The 23425-nt window shown below is 40.9% G+C and overlaps 2 protein-coding genes across 2 annotated transcripts in view; both read right to left on the bottom strand.

Moving 5' to 3' along the window:
* Nucleotides 1–15361, bottom strand: part of LOC311116985 (interferon-induced very large GTPase 1-like) — a 60407-nt gene extending 45046 nt beyond the window's left edge. The window contains 1 exon segment of the mRNA XM_084191988.1: nt 15297–15361. The gene's annotated coding sequence lies outside the window, so the exon portion shown is untranslated.
* Nucleotides 4895–18249, bottom strand: LOC311116980 (interferon-induced very large GTPase 1-like; the record flags this gene model as incomplete). Its single annotated transcript, XM_084191984.1, is given in 9 exon segments — nt 4895–7903; nt 7907–9528; nt 10302–10562; nt 14621–14887; nt 15112–15160; nt 15297–15471; nt 15473–15522; nt 15982–16034; nt 18141–18249. Coding segments are annotated over 9 exon segments (5595 nt in total).
* Between the last annotated feature and the right edge of the window lie 5176 nt (nt 18250–23425).

Below are 23425 nucleotides of genomic sequence, written 5' to 3'. Positions count from 1 at the left end.
CCATGACAATGTCCTGCTGCATTTAGAGTCACGTGGAGGAAATGTAGGCTATTACACAGTTTAGACCATGTCATCTAGATCACCCTGGTGATCACAAGGTCTAAGAATGAGTCAGCACAGCATCAGTCTGTAAATATATAACAGACACTCCTATTACTGACATTACAATGTACAGTACCTGATAGTACCTGACCATATAATCATAAAGCCATCTGAAAGCAAGTACACCTTCAAGGTTACCTTGTTGTCAATGGTTCTGATTAGTTAAAGCAATGATATGTCAAAGTATTTTAAGAACACATTAACAAATAATATTATTTCTAAATATAAGGCTCTGTCAACAACAGTTTGACATGATTGTCACAATCAGACTCAAGTCATACGTTGTCATAGTTTTGATGGACTGAAATACATTTGGTGAAAATGAAATTATGATCAACAATATAATAATCACCAGAGCATATCAATCTTCCTTGAATAGTTTCAAGTTGAATTGTCTACATGCACAGTATATTTTCCCTTTAACAATCTTTGCCATTTTCTCTGGAACCATTTTGATGGTAGACTGACGGTCACTTTCAATGCCACGTTAGTACAGTAACTGTTTGATCAACAACAGTAAAACGTTTCCTAATTACAATAGACATAGTAGAGACACAGAAACAATAAATAAGATGCAATACCTTTCATTAAGTTTTAGTGGTACATGTAACAATCACTTTAACAATCAACTACATATAGTTCATGTTAATGTCAAATTATTCATCCCATACATACCTGGGAGAAGCCCACCCGGTGCCCCTTCCTCTTGACCGACTAGATTAACTTTCCACGCAAGTTCTCTGCTAACATTGACTGTAAACCGAGCTCTATAACTGTAGAGAATGAAATGTGTTCCTTCAAAACAGGTCGGGTTCATGAGACTTTGTACTACCATAAATGTTATCTGTTAATAGTTGACTCATTATTCTTCTCCTTCACTAATCCCTCTCTGCTTCCAGTTAATGGTATTTTCCCTCTAGGTGGCGGCAGAGTGACCTATGTGGACTTTGTGGAGCTGATGGGTCAGACCTAATATGTTGGCAGAGACAGCAGACATGATAGGAGTGAAGGGATGCTTTCAGATGTATGGCGTCAACATGACTGTTTAAATCTGTTGATGGTGTAGAATGACTTAATATCAAAACAGTTAACTTATTTACTCTCTCAACCTGCTCTTCCTCTCCTCCTCTCCCTCTCTCATTCTCTCCTCCTCTCCTCTCCTTCTCTCCTATTCTCCTCTCCTATTCTCCTTCTCTCCTCCTCTCTTCCTCTCCTTCTCTCCTCCTCTCCTCTCCTCCTCTCCTCTCTTTCTCTCCTCCTCTCTTCCTCTCCTCCTCTCCTTCTCTCCTTCTCTCCTCCTTTCCTTCTCTCCTCCCCTCTTCCTCTCCTCTCTTCCTCTCCTTATCTCCTTCTCTCCTCCTCTCCTTATCTCCTTCTCTCCGCCTCTCATTCTCTCTTCCTCTCCTCTCTTCCTCTCCTTATCTCCTTCTCTCCGTCTCTCATTCTCTCTTCCTCTCCTCCTCTCCTTCTCTCTTCCTCTCCTTCTCTCCTCCTCTCCTTCTCTCTTCCTCTCCTTCTCTCCTCCTCTCTTCCTCTCCTCTCCTCCTCTCCTTCTCTCTTCCTCTCCTTCTCTCCTCCTCTCTTCCTCTCCTCTCCTTCTCTCCTCCTCTCCTTCTCTCATTCTGTCCTTCTCTCATTCTCTCCTTCTCTCCTCCTCTCCTTCTCTCTTCCTCTCCTTCTCTCCTCCTCTACTTCTCTAACTTATTTTCATTGCTATAGAAACAATCCCTAACAATAGTTATTGTATATTTTAATTGCATAAATGACATTCTAATAATAACTTTGTTTGTAAAGCACTTTTCATGCATTTTGTTGATAGCGCTACGCTATATAGTCAATTAACAAATATTGATTAATTATTTAATTGTAAAATACTTTCGTAATAATTGAACAAAGTCTGTAAACAGAGAAAAGGTCAATGGTATGATTATATAATATAAGATAGATTGAGGGGGGGGGGGGGGGATGGGGGGATTCATCCTACTGTATTATACAAATATTTCAAAATATATACAGTGAGGGAAAAAAGTATTTGATCCCTTGCTGATTTTGTACATTTGCCCACTGACAAAGACATGATTAGTCTATAATTTAATGCTAGGTTTATTTGAACAGTGAGAGACAGAATAACAACAAAAAAATCCAGAAAAACGCATGTCAAAAATGTTATAAATTGATTTGCATTTTAATGAGGGAAATAAGTATTTGACCCCTCTGCAAAACATGACTTAGTACTTGGTGGCAAAACCCTTGTTGGCAATCACAGAGATAAGACATTTCTTGTAGTTGGCCACCAGGTTTGCACACATCTCAGGAGGGATTTTGTCCCACTCCTCTTTGCAGATCTTCTCCAAGTCATTAAGGTTTCAAGGCTGACGTTTGGCAACTCGAAACTTCAGCTCCCTCCTCAGATTTTCTATGGGATTAAGGTCTGGAGACTGGCTAGGCCACTCCAGGACCTTAATGTGCTTCTTCTTTTGCCACTCCTTTTTTGCCTTGGCCGTGTGTTTTGGGTCATTGTCATGCTGGAATACCCATAAATACATTTGATTGATTGAGTATATATGGTATAACTCCACCTTCCATCCTATACTGCAGGTATCTGTTAGTCAGTGATGTCATCTCAAACACTAGCCTTGCTGCAAGGCCCCGATGAAGGTTGTGTGAAACTGCTAAGTGTTGACTGATGCCGATTTGTTTTCCTTGTTTTAATTTTCCTACATGGATATGCCAATATAATAAAAGCTTTTTATCTGCAACTATCTGGTAAGAGAGCCTTTGTTTTTTGGGGGGGATGGTCAATATCCTACAAGTTTAGCCTCCATTTTGTTGTGTGTTACTGCCACTAGCCTCACAGCCTTCTATGATTGTGACAGGTGTTATTTGATGAACTGCTAAGAACAGTTTCTTCCTTTAACCCTTCCCTTATGTTCGATTCGGCCTACACGTTTATGTTCAGGGCCAATTTGACCTGTACATTAAGAACAGTAAGTACAGTAAGAACAGTAAGCACAGTAAGTACAGTAACAACAGTAAGTACAGTAAGTACAGTAAGTACAGTAACAACAGTAAGTACAGTAACAACAGTAAGTACAGTAACATCAGTAAGTACAGTAAGTACAGTAACAACAGTAAGTACAGTAAGCACAGTAAGTACAGTAAGCACAGTAAGTACAGTAAGAACAGTAAGATCCTAAATATGATTTTCACCTTCCAATTACCTATTTCATATGCTTTTTCCCCCAAGGTTGATAGACCCAACTGTTCAAAATGTATACCACATGTTTACTGTACCAAAGTTGTAAATCCATCAAATTATTTCATTTTATGACATTTCTGACATTTTTTGCTAAACGTCAGATCACTGTCCCTCTGCCCCTGAACATCACACGGAAAACATACTTATATCAATAGGAATTAGAATACTAGAATAGACATGAACCGTCTTAGGATGGGATGAAGGTCAGACATTTTGGTCAGGAAGTTGGTCAACCAGTTTGCCAGTGATAAGATACAGTATTGTGTAAAATAATGAATTTGAAGAATTTATCTGCACTGTATGTTTGTTAGCTAGCTAGCCAGCCAGTTTGAGGAATGATTCCATAAATGTTTCAGATTAACTGCACATTTGGCAACATTCCATTCAAACATTGCAGTCAATCCACAGCCATACACTGGCTGAAATCAGTTGATGATATGATTTAGACAAGCTGTACATTTACAAGTACTGATATTGTATCATATACTGTAATAGCACTCACAGCTTTCCAATAAAACGTTTTAATTTTTTTATGTATGGTCTGTTTTCATATATATTAGAGGCTATTTATACAGAAAATTGGTATTAAACCCATATAAACGATATTTATAATTCTATGACAATATTTAAGGTTGCCAATAATTCTATTACACAATGTCTGATATATCACATGCCTTACTTTTATTGTCCTGCAGAAGTCAAATCAGGATTATGCCTCTACTGCCATTCATTCCAATTAGCCTGGTTTGAGTTTCTCCCTGACCAATATGGCTGCCATTTTCAACCCATTCTGGAAATTCGAGGGTTTATGATATAGCCCCTCTAGTAATTTAACAGGATGTTTATGCTTATTATCTCATGATCATCATGGATAGATCTTTACTGCACAGAAGACCATTTGTCGCTAACACAAAGGTCAAGGTCAATTGACTAAAGATCAGTGTTGCTCAGCCTCTCAGAATCATAGGGATACCATTCCTGTGCAGAAAGCAGCTTGTTTCTAGGAAGAAACGATCAAAAGTTATATAGACCAAGGTCAAGGTCAAATTGCGGGGGTCAAATTGACCCAGAACATCATGGATGTCACTATTCCAGTACTGAGTCTAATTTTCTTAATGTATTTTTTATTAGGTGTTTACAAGTTAGGAAAGTAGATGAAGGGTCATGTTGGAAAAATTATGTAAAATATAATTTTAGTGATTTCAAACACTGTTTCCGGGTCGCAGAACACAAAGAAAGGGTTAACAAACCAATCAAGGCATGTCAAAGGTAAAAGTGCCTGAGCATCAAACGTCACATTTTTCCCTGATGGGTTTTGGTTATTTGGTCAAGGGGAAATCATTTTGGAATTGAGGTATTTGCAATTAATTAAAAAAGTTATTTGTAGAAGTGACTAGCTTGGCTTTTGACTTTTTGATTATGTTATGTCGTCATATTCATACTGTAGGTGAGTTATTTATGGTTGTCATGTCTGACATTTTTAATTGGCCAATTTTATGTTTGTCAAGAAGAGTGATGTTGTAGTCTTTCACTTTATCTCATGTTGAATGACATTTTTAAGCTCTTCAATGCATCATCAGGTGTTAATGTCTTCCAGTCCTCTGGGATATCAGCAGGAAATGCACCATCCTCTTTAGCAATTGTCTCATTGAATGTAGCCATCACATACTTCCAGTAGTCTGCAGCCTCCATGCTGCTATCTCCATCTATGTTCCAGTCAGGGTAATATGTCTGGTAGTCCTTATAGGGGTGATATTGCCGTCCTGCAGCTGTCTCCTGCACAAAGAAGCTTTGGCTGCTAACCACAAGAGATGAACATATGTCAATCATTAATTTCTGTGAAAACGTACTCCTCCAACCACGGATACCTTCTGAACGGTGAATGGAGGAAAAGTGTTTGTCGTGCTGCTTCCCCCCTGATTCACAGGGTGGGCAACAGAAAGGACATATTTTCCCACAGCCAAAAAGAGTAGTGAACATCTTGTCCTGAGGCTTGAATGGCAGAGATCTGAGTCTCTCTTTGATGTCTCCTCCCTTGTCGTACTCAGCTGCCAGTGACTGTTCCATTTCTCCCACAGAAATGGTGAGGTAGTCAGCAAACTGTGCTATGTTAGCAGAGTAGCTCAGAGTCATGATGGAATTCAGAGCATCCTTTGGAAAGACAAGCTTCTCTCTAAGGGCACGGCATATGTTCTGAATGAACGTCTTCATGTCAGTTACAGTGTGAGTTGTATATCTGAGGTTTGAAATTGCTTCAGTGATTATCTTGACTATCTCTCGAAGATGTTTCTTCTCCAATTTCTCTCGTCTGCTTTCCTTTGAGAGTTGTTGGACAATCTGGTCAAACAGCCAGTCCTTCACAAAGCTTTCATAATTGCGTATGTACCCTTTATATTTCTCATATTTTCCATCTGTCAGGAGTTGTTTCAAAATGGAGAACTGGAAATGCATCCGTGTGCTGTAATCCTCTGATCCTTTACCTGTCTTCATGTAATCAACCACATCAGGACCAAGAAATTTGGTCACATATTCCTTTACAGCTGGCTGTATACACAGCTTTGTGAAATCCTCAGCTTTCTTTTGGCACTGGTCTCGGTCAGGGAACAAAAGTATGAAGTCAGCTTGGTAGATGTACTTGGACAGCTCTAGACACTTCCTTGGGTCATTGACTTCAATGAAATCATCATGCATCTTCTGGAACTCTCTGGCTGCTCTGCCACAGATGTGTAGCTTCAGAGAAACCTCACATTCCTCACTGACTTTAACATTCACGTGTTGTTGCAATGTTTCATCAATCTTGTTCAGCAGCTCTTTGATGTAAGTATCATGGTAATCTGTTTTGTTTTCCACCTTCTGGGTTACAAAGTCCTGACACTGTGTTATGATGTCATCACAAAACTGTTGCATTTTTGTCCTTTGATGGTCTGGAACCCAGTGCTTTATTAAACCTTTAGCCATACCCCACCAATCCCCTGACTCCACAACAAAGGGGTTTCTACCACAATCCACCAAATTGTTTTTAACCAACATACTATTGACATAGCCCGGCCTAGCAGATAAATGATCTTGTAACTTCAGGAAGGCATCCTGAGCCACATCTCTTCTTGGGAGTCCTCTGAATGTGATCTCAGATAGAGTTTTCTTCCACATGCTTTCAAACTCTTCTCTGAGGGCCTGATCTGATAAATCTGTTTTTTTCTGTCTACAGTTCTGTAGCAAAGCCAGCACCTTCTTTTCTAGTGTATTTGCCTGTGAACTCTTGATTTCATCCAGTTTGGCCATTCCCTCTTTGATCTCAACAGCATAATGTAGAGTTTTACTCACTGTGTTTTCTGTCTCTCGTCTCAGTGTTTTGGCACTGGCCACAAAGCCTTCCCTGTAATTTTCCACCAGATTGACATGGCCATCTTGCCTTTCAAAGTATTTCACAACATTGTGTTGAATTTCTTTTTCTTCTAATGCCAGCTTCTTTGATGCTTCCGTCATCTGGTTCGTCAGCACATCTCTTATGCTCATTTGGTGATTTTGATCTGTTATGCAGAAATTTGACATTTTAGTTTCAGCACCCACCATCCATGTATACATCTCCCTCTGGAAGGCCCATTCCCAACCATTGTACTCCGAGCATAATCTGGAGTATGCATCTGCAACCAAGCTGTTTCTGAAACTGAAGATGAATTTCTCATATTTCACAGACTCCCACAAGCTTTGTGTCCACTTCAGGAAATGTGTCATGTCATCATTACTCTGACATTGTCTTAAATCTTGCATCAAGCTCTTTTTGAAATCATACACAGCCTCACTGTAGCCAGCATTGACTGGAGCCATAGGGGGAGTCCCATGCCAGAGTCCTGGGATGTAGCAGTTGCTTGTGTCTGGATCATAGTCCATCACGTCAGTGAACTTGGTGATATTCTCCTTCTTCTCCATTCTGGCTGCTGCCAGGGAAATTTCATTCAACTGTTCCAACAACTTCTTCCTGTCCCTCATATTGTTGTCATAAGCAGACATGTCCGGCACATTCTGGTGCACAAAATGGCATATCGGCTTCTTCCCCACTCCCTTCATCCTGAGGAAGGCATGAACAACAATCTGCAGAATGTCTTTCATCTCTGTGGCATTCTCCATGGCAATATTGATAATCGTAACATCACTGAGTCCTATCACCAGTGTGGCCAGTTCATTGTCATGTTCATGGCTATCATCTAGTTGAGCCAGCTCTAGTGATTTCAACCCCTCTGTGTCAATGATCATGATGAAGTCACATTTCAGCTCCTCCTTGAGTTCTTTGTTGACTTTAATCAGTAGCATGAAGGCCCCTCTGGTGCATCTTCCACTGCTGACAGCAAACTGGACCCCAAACATGGTGTTAAGGAGAGTGGACTTCCCAGTGCCTTGGACCCCTAAAACTGAGACCACCCGGATCTTGCTGTTGGAATGAACTAGAGTATGAAGCTGAGTCAGAACAGCTGATATCCATTTCAGAGGGATATTTGATGTATCACCGTCCACAAGCTCAATGGGAAAGCCATCCAACAGCATCTAAGCACACAATCCAGGGAGGTGCTCCATCTTTTTCCATTGTAGGCTACTTTCAGGGAGGAAGCATGATGATTCATACAGCTGGCCCATCTCACGAAGGATGTGTTCAAGTCCCAAGGAACAGTCATATATTTGCCTATCCAAATTTGCTGTGTGTTTTTGCTCTGGATGATTTTGGCCCAGTTTTTTGTAACGCTCACGTAAACCAGACAAGTTCTGCCGTGACAGATTGTCCAAATTAATCCGCATCCATTTGAGGAAATAGGATCGCTTCGCTTTTGAACTTGACATGCCAGTTATGAACTTTGACATTTCTTCTTTAGTATCAAATATTTGTTGTTTCTCTCTCAGTTCTTTCTCCTTTCTCTTCAGAGAGCTCTTGTAGTGTTCAATTTCTTGACCCCTTGCTTTTCTCAGTCTACATCTCTCTTTCTCCAACTGGGAAAGATCTTTCCAGACTTTCCCTTGTAAGGGTAGTTGCTTGTCTTTGAATTGTACTGTGTCTTTCATGTTGCTGGTGATTTCATCTGCTATCTTCCTGGCATTCTGACACTCATCGACGTCTTCATCAACCAGAATCCCACTCTGACGAGCTACGTCAGCCATGTTTTCAATTGTCAATCTCTTAGGACTTGTTTCGGTGATGTCACCGACAGATGACTGCAAGGTTTTCACAAATTCTACATCATTTTTATTTTCCTTAACAATCACATTTGTTGGCTTGATACTGAATTCTGTGTTGAATTTTCTCAATGTGTCTTCTGTGAATGTTTTTCTTGGAGAGTTGACAACCAGAAATAACTCTGCTTTTGCGATTCTGCCTTCCAAAATCTCAGAATCTGCCTCTAATTCATCACTGAAAATGTAAACTGCAGCGGATGTTTGACACAGAAAGGAGAACTGTTTTTCAAAGGACCTGATGTCTCCTCTGAGATTAGCAACAGCCACAGGCTTAGTGAACATGTCTATGTTTCTGTTCCCACATGGAAAGTACCAGCTGATTTCAACCAGACCATCTGAGATTTGCCGAGGAACATCACCACATTCCATATTATGATGAACAAATGTGTCATGGTACTGTTGAGGGTTATTGAGCAACTTATTCAAAATCTGAGACGTAGACAAGCTACTCTCTCCTAGCCTAACAAAGGACACCATATGAATATCAGAATCCACAATTCTCTCCTCCATGAAGGACTTTGAGTCTGCTTGTGAAGAGGGACTGAACTTCTTCACTATGTCCCTCAAGGCCCACAGCATCAAAGTGCTTTGTTCTGTGTCACAGTTGGGCAGCAGGAGAGGAACAGCAAACTGACACATGGACATTTTAAGGGCAATCTCCTGCTGGAGGAAACCATCTGAATTAAGAAACAGGGCTGTGATAAGGTCTAGAGGGTTAACCTTCATATGATCCTCCTTATCAGTGGTGATGTACTTTACCTCCCTTGCTGACACGTTCATCCTCATCAGTTCTTTCAGAAAACACCATGGTAGAGATTGAGGAGTTAGAGGATGGTTCTTTCCTAACGTTAGGCTATCGATTGCAAGCACGGCATTCAACGACAGTTTCTCCTCAAAATCCTGTGTCAGTCCCAACTTCTGCATAGAAAGTTTCAGAGTGAGCTCTGCAATAACAAAGGGAAATGTTTCAGTTTTCTAAAATATTCTAGTTTATTTAATCTTGAAGCTGCAATTGATTACTTACTTGTATGTAGGGTAGTACAGATTGGGTCACTCTCCTTATTTCTCTCATCAATGGTGAATACAGTAATGGTGTACTCCGTCCCTGGTGTCAGACCAGTAACATCTCCACAGAGCTCTTTGGTAGTGAAGGACTCCCTTGGACTGGCATTGTCACACCAAGTCACCCTGAAGTGGTGCTGGATGTGCTTCATGCCATCAGGACTATCCCAGATCAGTTTGGCAGAGGTCGCACTATAGTAGGATATAACAAGATTGCCTGGAGGAGCAGGGTCTGTGTAACAACAGAAATAACACAAAACAGAGTTGGATTGGATTATTAAAAACAAAAACATTAATGATTTTAATAATGTGGATGCTACCATGTTTACGGATCATCCTGAATGAATCGTGAATAATGATGAGTGAGAAAGTTAATGAGGGTCGAAGATCATACCCCCAAGACATGCTAATCTCTCAACATTACCAATAACAGGGGAGGTGAGCATGTCTTGGGGGTATTCAAAAACAACTACCAATGTAGTGGGTCACTACTGGGACCAGCCAATTAGCTTGACCTAAGTACTTTAAACAACGCATAATAAACTAAGTTCTGCGGTATAGTTTAAATAATGTATGATGTAATTATTTGTAATTTTAAAGTGTTTTTTTTGGTTGCAAAGCGCTACTCAAGAACAAGCCTTAACTTAGAACATACTTGTTTTAAAGGTTGTTAACACCTGTTCACTTTCCTTTCCATTTTCCAGCACAGAGACGACAGTGACAGAGTACTGAGTGCCACATTGCAGGTCAGAGAGAGTGATGCTGTGTGAAGATGTGGTAGTAATGTGTGGTTCTGTCCCTGGACAGTGGTAGGAGATCTGGTAATGATGTTGGGTTTGGTCCAGTCCTGGTGGCTGGCTCCAGCTAACAGCAGCTGATGTGATGCTTACCCAGTCAATAGTCAGCTGGTCTGGAGCTGGGAGAACGACATTACAAAATGTTTTGTTGTCAGTGTTACAATGTGATTACAAATATATATTACAGTAGATTAACACCAGGGCTAAGCATGTCTTTGCAATTGCTTGGGAAGAAAATTATGAACAGTCGGATTGGTAAATATGAAATAAAATAAAAACCTTCACTATCTCCTGTCCTTCATCACAGCTTGGTAACGTTACAAAATTGTGAGTTCTAGTTACTGGTACACAGACGAGGTGCAGCTGGATGCAATAGGTGTCTTACCTGTACAGATGGTTGCAGAGACAGGTTCACTGTGTTCCCCATTGTTCAGTACAGTTGAGACACTGACAGTGTTCCAGGTCGTAGGTCAGAGAGTGTTGAATGGCAGTCTTCAGTACGTATTCCCTGGGCTGCAGAATCTGTTCCTGGGCTGCAGTATGATGTATGGAAGCCATGTGGGGTTCGGTCCATTCCGTGAGCCTTGCTCCATCTTACGGTGAGGGTTGTAGTTTGCATCTGGCCTACGGCCATTGTCAGCATGTCAGGTGCTGGGATTTCTAAGATATTTGAAATGGAAATGGAATGTTTTGGGAATGCATTTGAATATACAGAACATGTACAGTGGGGAAAAAAGTATTTAGTCAGCCACCAATTGTGCAAGTTCTCCCACTTAAAAAGATGAGAGAGGCCTGTCATTTTCATCATAGGTACACGTCAACTATGACAGACAAATTGAGAAAAAAATATCCAGAAAATCACATTGTAGGATTTTTAATGAATTTATTTGCAAATTATGGTGGAAAATAAGTATTTGGTCACCTACAAACAAGCAAGATTTCTGGCTCTCACAGACCTGTAACTTCTTATTTAAGAGGCTCCTCTGTCCTCCACTCGTTACCTGTATTAATGGCACCTGTTTGAACTTGTTATCAGTATAAAAGACACCTGTCCACAACCTCAAACAGTCACACTCCAAACTCCACTATGGCCAAGACCAAAGAGCTGTCAAAGGACACCAGAAACAAAATTGTAGACCTGCACCAGGCTGGGAAGACTGAATCTGCAATAGGTAAGCAGCTTGGTTTGAAGAAATCAACTGTGAGAGCAATTATTAGGAAATGGAAGACAAACAAGACCACTGATAATCTCCCTCGATCTGGGGCTCCACGCAAGATCTCACCCCGTGGGGTCAAAATGATCACAAGAACGGTGAGCAAAAATCCCAGAACCACACGGGGGGACCTAGTGAATGACCTGCAGAGAGCTGGGACCAAAGTAACAAAGCAAACCATCATTAACACACTACGCCGCCAGGGACTCAAATCCTGCAGTGCCAGACGTGTCCCCCTGCTTAAGCCAGTACATGTCCAGGCCCGTCTGAAGTTTGCTAGAGTGCATTTGGATGATCCAGAAGAGGATTGGGAGAATGTCATATGGTCAGATGTAACCAAAATAGAACTTTTTGGTAAAAACTGAACTCGTCGTGTTTGGAGGACAAAGAATGCTGAGTTGCATCCAAAGAACACCATACCTACTGTGAAGCATGGGAGTGGAAACATCATGCTTTGGGGCTGTTTTTCTGCAAAGGGACCAGGACGACTGATCCGTGTAAAGGAAAGAATGAATGGGGCCATATATCGTGAGATTTTGAGTGAAAACCTCCTTCCATCAGCAAGGGCATTGAAGATGAAACGTGGCTGGGTCTTTCAGCATGACAATGATCCCAAACACACCGCCCGGGCAACGAAGGAGTGGCTTCGTAAGAAGCATTTCAAGGTCCTGGAGTGGCCTAGCCAGTCTCCAGATCTCAACCCCATAGAAAATCTTTGGAGGGAGTTGAAAGTCCGTGTTGCCCAGCGACATCCCCAAAACATCACTGCTCTAGAGGAGATCTGCATGGAGGAATGGGCCCAAATACCAGCAACAGTGTGTGAAAACCTTGTGAAGACTTACAGAAATCGTTTGACCTGTGTCATTGCCAACAAAGGGTATATAACAAAGTATTGAGAAACTTTTGTTATTGACCAATTACTTATTTTCCCCCATAATTTGCAAATAAATTCGTTAAAAATCCTACAATGTGATTTTCTTGATTTTTTTTTCTCATTTTGTCTGTCATAGTTGACGTGTACCTATGATGAAAATTACAGGCCTCTCTCATCTTTTTAAGTGGGAGAACTTGCACAATTGGTGACTGACTAAATACTTTTTTTCCCCACTGTAGCAGAAAGAGCTGCTTGAAATGAAAATGAAAGAAGAGTTATGTTTTCAAAATACTTACTTGTGGTGAAAGATGTTTGCGATAGGTTGACTTTGCTCCTGATTTTCCAGCACAGTGTAGACAGTGACTGAATATTCAGTAGCAGGTCAGAGAGAGTGATACTGTGTGAAGATATGGTAGTGATGTGTGGTTCTGTCCCTGGACAGTGGTAGGAGATCCGGTAATGATGTTGGGTTTGGTCCAATCCTGGTGGCTGGCTCCAGCTAACAGCAGCTGATGTGGTTTCCACTGAGTCCACATTCAGCCCTACCGGGGAAGGGATAACTAGGGAAATGGTTTAATATAGTTAATAGTAGCTGATCACTTGTCAATTTTTTTGTTGCATTTTAGTCATTTAGCAGACACTCTTATACAGAGCGACTTACAGTAGTGAGTGCATACCTTTTTTTTTATCGTACTGGTCCCCAACCCACAACCCATGGTCTACAAACTGAGCTATACGGGACCCAACTGAGCGATGTCTTCCATTCTGCTGTTACTATTCCACTAAAGCAGGGATGGGCAACTTTCAGGGGGGTGGGGGCCACAAAAAAACTGAACTCATCATGAGGGGCTGCAGTGGCTCGTGGGTCTGCGCACTCACATCCTTACACCCCCCCCCCCCCCCCCCCCACCCACCCCCACCTTGCAAGCAGAACATTTTAGCAGCCCCCCTCATGACAGCAAAGAGGACATTTTAGTTTTAAAGTAAATTTCCTGCTATTCTGCACATTTTGCCATGGGGCGTTGAGAAAATGTTTCAGTTTTAAAGCAAGTTTGCTGAAGTTCTACACATTTCGTCATGGGGCGGAGAGAAGATTTAGCAATTTTGTAACTCATTTCATGCATTTCTACTCATTTTGCCAATAGGGTGGAGGCAAATGTTCGCAGTTTTTAATATGATTACTGATGATCGATGGGCCCCACCCCGGTCTACAAATTTAGATAGCCGGCCGCTAGACAAACTTACCAATCAACAATCTTTGGGGTGACATGGGCTAATTGTGTGACTTCTGATGCACAACCACATTTCGAAATGGCACTTTGTGTATTCTATTATTCTAACTGTCAACAGTAAGTTGAGACCCCGACTGAATTTAAACATTTTCATTGGTCCGCAGGCCAACAAAAGGCCCTGGCCCGCGGACCGCCATTTGCCCATCCCTGCAATAAAGGATCCCACAACTACTTAGTAACTACTCACAACTACTACTACACTAGTCTACATTTTCCAACACAAGGCTCTAACAATTACAATTCTAAACTTTGTGGACTAAGACAACCATAAAAATAATTTTGGACAGCTGAAACAAGCACACCATTTTTCTTCACAAAAATTATTATTTCTATAGTAGTTCAGATTTGGCCACTTTCGTCCCCAGAAGTAACATGAGTTGGTATGAGGCCTTACTTGTACAGATGGTTGTAGAGAGAGGTTTGCTCTGTTTTCCATTCTTCAGCACAGTAGAGACACTGATGGTGTAATGAGTACAAGGTATCATGCCAGAGAGAGTTCTGTAAGAGTCCTCAGTACTGGCTGCACAGGGCTCTGTTCCTGGACGGCAGTAGGATATGAGGAAGCTCTGTGGGACTTTCTCCATTCCTTCAGCCTTGGACCAACTGACAGTGAAGGAGGTCGCTGTTGAATGTTTGATGTGTAAGTCCCTGGGTGCTGGGACAACTAGGAAGAAATAGAATTTGTTTGAGAAAAGGAAATCTAGGACAGGCCTATTGTTAATGTCTTGTTTGGACATCACATGAAAAAACAACATCCCTAGAAGCAAATAACCAAAGACAAACTCAAGTTACTGTACTTGTGAATAAAGATGCTGAGACCCATCTGCTTTGTCTGCCATCTTCTCCCTCAGTAGCCACACTGAACTGGTACTTTTTACCAGGCTGGAGTCCATCTATTTCAACATTACACCCATATTCCACCCTCAGGCTGCTCTCTTCTCCATCACATCCCCAGGTCACTCTGAACTTCTGTGGTCCGGTCAGTCCCTCAGGAGGACCCCAGGTCAGAGACACAGAGTCTGTCACTGACAGGAACTGGATATCACCAGGAGGGGGCAGCACTTCTAAAGAAATAATGGAAGAGAAAATGACTTTACTTGCACTGAAACACACTTCAAAGAAAGCTACATTCTAATCATACAAGCATTATGGAATAAGAATGATTAATCTAAACAAATTAATCTTCCTCTTTTAGTGGTCTTAAAAAATTGTATGTATGTTGTTGAACACAATGTAAAGGTCTCAAAATACATTGTTTGGGTAATGTATTTCTTGATTGTACACCTACCGTCAACTGAGGCCAGCCTTAGTCTTTGACACTGCTCTCTATCAAAAGTCTTGAGCAGTGAAAACAAGTGAGAATCAACAATTTGTAAGAATTATGCAGAGCATACAATGAAAAAGCTTGTATGACTGAACATCATTATTATCAAATGCAATATTTTCTTTAAAGAGCATCTTCAGAGTAGCCACCTGTCTTCCTGCTTGTTTTATCTCATCATAGACTACATCATGTCCTTTGTGTTCTGTTACTACACACAGACTGCAGATCAGCTTCTGGTCTGTCCTGCAGAACACCTCCAGAGCTCTGTGGTGCTCCTGACAGAGTCTCTCCTCCAGGTCTCCAGTCACCTCCACCAGGGTGTGTCTGTAGTTTAAGTGCTGTGTAGTGCTTCTTAACGTGGGTCCCACAGTAGGACTGGTTGCAGGTCAGATAGGACTTCAAAGCTTTGACCTCACAGTGTCACGGTTTCGGCCGAGGCTGCTCCTCCTCCTGGTTCGGGCAGGCTTCGGCGGTCGTCGTCCCCGGAGTACTAGCTGCCACCGATCTATGTTTCATGTTCGTTTGGTTTGGTCTTAATGTTGTACACCTGTGTCTAGTTAGTCCTCGTTAGTGTTCTATTTAGTTCTCGTTGTGTGTGTCTGTGTTTGTGTGTGATTGCGCTTCTGTTTCGTGTTTGGAGCTACATTTTCCCTCCAGTGTTTTTGAGAGGGTTGTTTGCACATGTTTGTGCGTCATTTGTTTTGTCGCCTGTGTGCGTCGTGCATTTTGCCTTCGGGCTTATTGTGCTTCTGTTGTATATATATAATATATATTGCACTAAAGCCTTTGGACTGAGCCTCTGCGTCCTGCGCATGATTCCTACACCACACCCACCTTCAGCACGCCTTGACACACAGACATCACAGACCATCTCTCCTGGCCCGATGCTAAGTGGAAGACCGCACAATTACAAACCTTAAAATATGTTTCTTTTTTTAAATACATTATCTTGTTAGATTTATTGAACATTTTAGCATTTCCATTTCCAGTCCTAATTCTTTCCTTTCTGCAAATACAGGCTAACCTGAGTGGTAGATATAGTCATCACAAGTTTAGGCCCTCTTTGTCTCTGTCATATGTCCTTAAAATTGTTGTCAAGTATATTACAATATTCTGACATTAATTGTTTACTAGATTAATCAAAGGAAGATATAATCTCACTTCTCTTTTTGAGTAGAGGCCTCCTCCTTAATAATAGGGATAACCATTGATTGGTCACTCTTCATTGATAGACAACTCGGGGTTGGTGACTCTGCTCTCTCCAGATAGACCCTGCAAGTACAGTAAATGATGCAAAAAGTGGGCAGAACAAGCAAGGAGGTGGGTAGAGCCAAGCACGAGCTAGCGAGATCTAATTGGCGCATTCTAGCATGTATTTGCATTAGGGAACGCCTACTCTGTGAAGTGGACTTGTGCAATAACTATATTCGCCCTTGCAATCAATCTAAACAATGCAATTTTTAGAAAGTTTGTCAAAAGATAAAGTCTACAAAACTTAGTCCAAAATCCATCTCACTCCATCTTCTCCCACTGTCGGCCACTGGGCTTCCTCACCATATTTGGTAGTGAGTGGAAACGCCAACCAGATGCTTCACATTTATACATCCGGTGAAACATCTGGCTCATTGTTTTATCTGTGGCTATATGTCAATTTTATATTCTAGCATACTTTAAAAAATCTATTTAAACATGAAAATGTTATATACACACTCCAAGAACATTAACCTCTTAATTTGTGGGGCATAATCTTAAAACAAATATTAAAATTGGCTTTAATTAGGACATTTGTAAATGTGTAATTTACTAAGTTAGTTTGCTTGCAGTTAAACTGCCTAAACTGTCTGTCTGAACTTTCTAGCGCAAGACAACACAAGAAGTGACCTCATAACTAGGCGAGTGGGACCTCTAGCGGTGGTTACAACTAACAACACCCTTTCCTTCAATAAGAATAGGAATAGAATAGACTTGAAGAAGAAAGTGACAAAATGACTGATTACTCTGCGATTTACCACTGCACATAATCAGATATAGCCTAGTACAAGGATCAAAAGTAAATAAATTATTAATGACATCAAATTGGATAAAATGCCATGAATAAAATGGATTATCTCACTCCTTTCTTTGAGTTAAGTTTCCCTGCTTGAATACAAGAGGGTTAGCCATAGATTGGTCACTCTTCATGGATAGATAACTGGGGGTTGGTGACAATGGTCTCTCCAGATGGATCCTGCAAGCAGTAAAAGAAAGTCCCACAATTCAATCAAACATACCAGAAACATGTGTCATGTTATACATACTATGTCAACAGCATGTGTTGTTGGTTTACCTTTCATTCCTTGGTTTGGTCTCCATCACCACTTGGGTCTTTGCTTGAATTCACTGACTGTTTACTCTGGTCACTCATAGACATATGGCTAGCAGTATGTAGCCGTAGACGCTTCACATTGCTGTGAAAAGTTTGAAAAAGGTACTCACATTTTTCTTCAAAATGTCAATGTTATTTTTATTTTTATTAGCTGTGACTCAGCTGTGAATTATAAGGTAATCAAGAAAAAATGATCAGATAAACAAAAAATGATCATTAGAAGCACCTTAGTTCTCCTGCACTCTCCAGTGTTCTAGTGGACTCACAGCTGGGCGTTGGAGATGTTATTTTATGCACATGGACACTATGAACACACCAGAGTCGTACTGCAGCTTTAGCTTTTGAGAACTTTCTGATAGTGATATGGTAAACACAGAGTATTAGTTTAATGGAAATGAAAGACTGCAGTGCATAGGCATACTGAAGGGGTTAAATTGGGGGAAACTGAGCTCCACCATTTTATCACTGGAGACAGCATACAGTTGAAATTGAAACCTACAAAACTAAAATGTAACGTATTACTATACCTTGCTTATAATGCCAGTAATTACTATATAATAAACTGTCATCCTGATAACTGCAACGGAAACAGACACAATGAGAAGTGCTACAGATTAATTAGACTCACCCCTCTTCATATCAGGGTCCATGGTCTCATCAAGATCCTTGTTTGGTGACCCATCCCTCTGTCTTTCTTTAGTGAGGGCTCCACCCTCAGCCCACTGATGATAACTCATTATAACTCTCTGAGAGGAGGCCTCACAATCCTGAAGAGGACTGGTCTGGTCCCATATCAATCTGATGATAACTCATTACAACTCTCTGAGAGGAGGCCTCATAATCCTGAAGATGACTGGTCTAGTCCCATATCAATCTGATGATAACTCATTATAACTCTCTGAGAGGAGGCCTCACAATCCTGAAGATGACTGGTCTGGTCCCATATCAAATCAAATCAAAATCTGTAAATAAGAGGAGTAAATTCCAGATATTGATACAACCTTTTAGACACAATAAATCCTGCTGCCCTGCTCTGGGGGTTTCCGTTGTTTTGCAGCCTAAACCACTTAGTGACAAAAGCATTGGTAAAAACTACAATACACTGTAACGTTCCTCTTCATGTTGTATTATCTTATGATTATAAGGGACAGAACGAAATGTACAGAATGGTTACCTAGAGGAAAATGGGGAAGGGTCATGCGTTTTCAATTTCAGTCAAGGGGAGGGTTTAGTATTTTTTAAAATCTAGTCCATGTAATTTGTAATGGAGGAAAGTTTAATATTTCTCAGTATTTTAGAATGAGAAATCTTCCTATTTAAAAAATAAGAGGTAGGCCTACCTGTTTGACAGACGAAATTAGGCTATAGGCTGCTATATCCATGGATTGGGTCAATTCCTCCACACCCACCATGCACTCTTTAAATAGCCTACCTCAGTGTCAGTGAAGGGCTGTTATACAGAAATCGCTCTGGCATTTCCTGGTTGCTAAAATTTGAATAGTTCGCCTAATTTTAGCTTATGTGACAAAACAACCAGTCTTTGTGTAGAGAGTCATTGTACCATCTATACTGCTGTGGAATATATTTTCCAAAACCAAACATATTTTATGTTCAGCTGTTAGAAGCTTGTGTACAAAACCAGAAGTAAAAGATGCAAAAAAATGAACTTATGATTGGGAAGCATAGAAATAGCACACACAGAACATATATCACTTCTTACACTTGCTTTCAATGAGAATGACAGATGACAGATCTATAACTCACATTATTACATATTGCAGCTTTAAGTTAAAACCAAGACTGGAATTGAAGGGGTATGAGAGGGTATATCATAGGCCTTTTATTTTATTTTTTGATGGAAAAAAGCTATTCACTTTCTGTATAATAGAAGACGTTTAAACCCAGACAGCTTTTAGGCAAACACTTGTGACCTTCTCTCATTCGGTTAAACCACTGAAGAAGTGTAGCCAGCAGTAAGCGCTTACATTTTTTTTGCGGTGGTAGGCCTACTCTGTCTGGGGTGGAAAGGTAGGCCTAACTTTTGAAAGTACCAAGCTCAGATTCCTAATGACGTCTCAGATTTAATGATTTGCAAACAGGGAGTTTCGTTGCAAACAAGACAGTGATTTGGAGAAATATGATAAGATGAACACTTAGGCCTGTCTCTCTGTCCATTCTGTCATTTGTGTGGTATTAAAAAAAGATTCCGCTAATATTGTAAAATACATTGTGTCCATAAAAATTGATATAGTATGTATACGCTGGAATTAGAAGTCTTAGTGTTGTTGTAAAGGAAAATATATTTAAAAGAGATATGTATATATACAGTGGGGGAAAAAAGTATTTAGTCAGCCACCAATGGTGCAAGTTCTCCCACTTAAAAAGATGAGAGAGGCCTGTAATTTTCATCATAGGTACACGTCAACTATGACAGACAAATTGAGAAAAAAATATCCAGAAAATCACATTGTAGGATTTTTAATGAATTTATTTGCAAATTATGGTGGAAAATAAGTATTTGGTCACCTACAAACAAGCAAGATTTCTGGCTCTCACAGACCTGTAACTTCTTCTTTAAGAGGCTCCTCTGTCCTCCACTCGTTACCTGTATTAATGGCACCTGTTTGAACTTGTTATCAGTATAAAAGACACCTGTCCACAACCTCAAACAGTCACACTCCAAACTCCACTTTGGCCAAGACCAAAGAGCTGTCAAAGGACACCAGAAACAAAATTGTAGACCTGCAACAGGCTGGGAAGACTTAATCTGCAATAGGTAAGCAGCTTGGTTTGAAGAAATCAACTGTGGGAGCAATTATTAGGAAATGGAAGACATACAAGACCACTGATAATCTCCCTAGATCTGGGGCTCCACGCAAGATCTCACCCCGTGGGGTCAAAATGATCACAAGAACGGTGAGCAAAAATCCCAGAACCACACAGGGGGACCTAGTGAATGACCTGCAGAGACCAGAGACGTGTCCCCCTGCTTAAGCCAGTACATGTCCAGGCCCGTCTGAAGTTTGCTAGAGTGCATTTGGATGATCCAGAAGAGGATTGGGAGAATGTCATATGGTCAGATGAAACCAAAATATAACTTTTTGGTAAAAACTCAACTCGTCGTGTTTGGAGGACAAAGAATGCTGAGTTGCATCCAAAGAACACCATACCTACTGTGAAGCATGGGGGTGGAAACATCATGCTTTGGGGCTGTTTTTCTGCAAAAGGACCAGGACGACTGATCCGTGTAAAGGAAAGAATGGGGCCATGTATCATGAGATTTTGAGTGAAAAACTCCTTCCATCAGCAAGGGCATTGAAGATGAAACATGGCTGGGTCTTTCAGCATGACAATGATCCCAAACACACCGCCCGGGCAACGAAGGAGTGGCTTCGTAAGAAGCATTTCAAGGTCCTGGAGTGGCCTAGCCAGTCTCCAGATCTCAACCCCATAGAAAATCTTTGGAGGGAGTTGAAAGTCCGTGTTGCCCAGCGACAGCCCCAAAACATCACTGCTCTAGAGGAGATCTGCATGGAGGAATGGGCCAAAATACCAGCAACAGTGTGTGAAAACCTTGTGAAGACTTACAGAAAACGTTTGACCTGTGTCATTGCCAACAAAGGGTATATAACAAAGTATTGAGAAACTTTTGTTATTGACCAAATACTTATTTTCACCCATAATTTGCAAATAAATTCATAAAAAATCCTACAATGTGATTTTCTGGAGAAAAAAATATCCATTTGTCTGTCATAGCTGACGTGGACCTATGATGAAAATTACAGGCCTCTCATCTTTTTAAGTGGGAGAACTTGCACAATTGGTGGCTGACTAAATACTTTTTTTCCCCACTGTACATCTTGGTGGGGCAAAAAAATTATAATTGTGGGATGCATGCCAGCAAAGCCACTACACAACACAACACTAAACAATACATGAATTGCACTATAACGGTGACAAACGGTGCCCACAAACTGTTAGGGCCTACATAAATCTGTCCCAACACCTCACCACTGCTTTACCTGGCTATCAGCAGAGCCTTGTCTGGCAGCGAAACAGTTCATTCAGCCTTATTTACTGCCTTAAAAAAAAAAAAACATAGCTGATATGGCTGACTTGGTTAAACAAATGTGGTTTCTACTAACCATTGAAATGTACAAACTATGGCATAAGGGGACGACAAGTGGATAAGTGGCAATCCTTAATTTCGATTAAGACATTAATGGGCGAGCTAGGATGGACAAAGTCAATATACCTATTTGTTTAGCACTTTTGAAATGTACAGCGACAGAATTCAGAACATGGGCCGTTCTTACAGTGTTCTCCCTGTACACCAAGTCAGAACCGTAGGATAAATAAAGGGGGCATATAAGCAGACAATGAAAGCTCTTACAATATTTGATTACATTTCTCTAAAACAGGCTATAGGCTACATGTGCACCACCAAGTCAGAACAGTAGGCAAAATTAAGAGGTGAAATAGACCAGATTATTAGGGTGAGGCACATGGGCTACTAACAACTTACTATACAACATACACTTAGTATTACTTTGTTAGCTACTGTATACATATATCCCTGGCATATTACATCGTTTATGGAGCAGCATACAAGACATTTCTGGACTCACCTTGTTGTGCTGTGACGTCATCACGTGATTTTGTCATCAAACTTTGTCATCAAAGTCTGGCATTCTCTGGATTTATGGTGAGGAACTCAAAAAAAAGGTTGAATCATGATGATGTCATTGATCTTCAGATCGTAGCTCTAGAAAGAGGCCCGAGTTCCGGATTTACAATTCCGAGTTGGATGAAAGTTCAAAAAGTCGTAGCTCGTTTTTCCCGAGTTCCCAGTTCACTTGAACTCACTAAAGTCCGATTTTGCAGTTCCGAGTTAACAGTTGTTCTGAGCGCGGCACAAATCATGCTTCATTGACAGCATGGCCAATGTTGAATGTTTATAATTTTAAATTAGGAAAATATACCCTTAATCTTAGACTTGGGACCACACAGCCACTCCACTGAATAGCAGGCTAATGATTGCTTTGCAATGCTTGCAGTTAGCCACTTATTCCTTCCAAACCACTCATTGTTGAATTTGCGATTTCCAACTTGTTGTGTAATGTTTATGTCCAATGGCCGATGAGCACTGATACGTTCTATCTATAATTTCGCTTCGTTATTTCTCTTCATATGACAAGGATTAAAAAGGATTTGCAAGTAGATTGTCGACTTGATTCATGATGATGACTGCTAGCTAAGATTTGAAAGTATAATGTTGACGTGATCAGTCCAATCAAAGCTGTAGATATAACGTGATTTGACATCATTTTATCTGTGGCCAATGACCTTGAGCCTTCTTGGATGGGCACTTCTAATTTAACTCTATGGCAGCACCCAAGGGGCTTGAATTGTCTAGCTCTACCCTTAGACTTGGCGGCGACGTAGTGTCCCCATGAGTGACAGAACACTGAGCCAATCACGGCGCAACACTCCGTATTCTCTGCTGGCTTGCCCCACCACCACAGAAAGCCCTGAGCTAGGCTGAAACACCTGCATTTTGGAGCTGTCTTACTCAAGAAAATAAAAAAAACAAAAAGGAGACAATGTTTGTATGTGGCTTTATTAACTCAATTATATATTTTTTACATTGTTTGCAAACTGATATGTGACACGTATTAATGCCAAAATAACATGCAAAACAGGCAAGCTTAATTTTTTTGTTTTGCTAAAAATATGGGGCTCAAAACAGACGGGTTGCCCCTGATTATACAGTATTCGTATCAGCTTTTCGTCATCCCTGTGACAGTTGTAATAACTCCTTTGTTCCTCAAGGCAGAGGACTTTGTGGAGCTGATGGATCCTAAAATGTTGGCAGAGACAGCAGACATGATAGGAGTGAAGGAGCTCAGAGAT

The sequence above is a fragment of the Coregonus lavaretus genome (assembly GCF_964263955.1).
Source record: "Coregonus lavaretus genome assembly, contig: HAP1_SCAFFOLD_464, whole genome shotgun sequence".
In the NCBI taxonomy this organism is placed as follows: domain Eukaryota; kingdom Metazoa; phylum Chordata; class Actinopteri; order Salmoniformes; family Salmonidae; genus Coregonus; species Coregonus lavaretus.
This window is presented reverse-complemented; position numbering and strand designations above follow the sequence as displayed.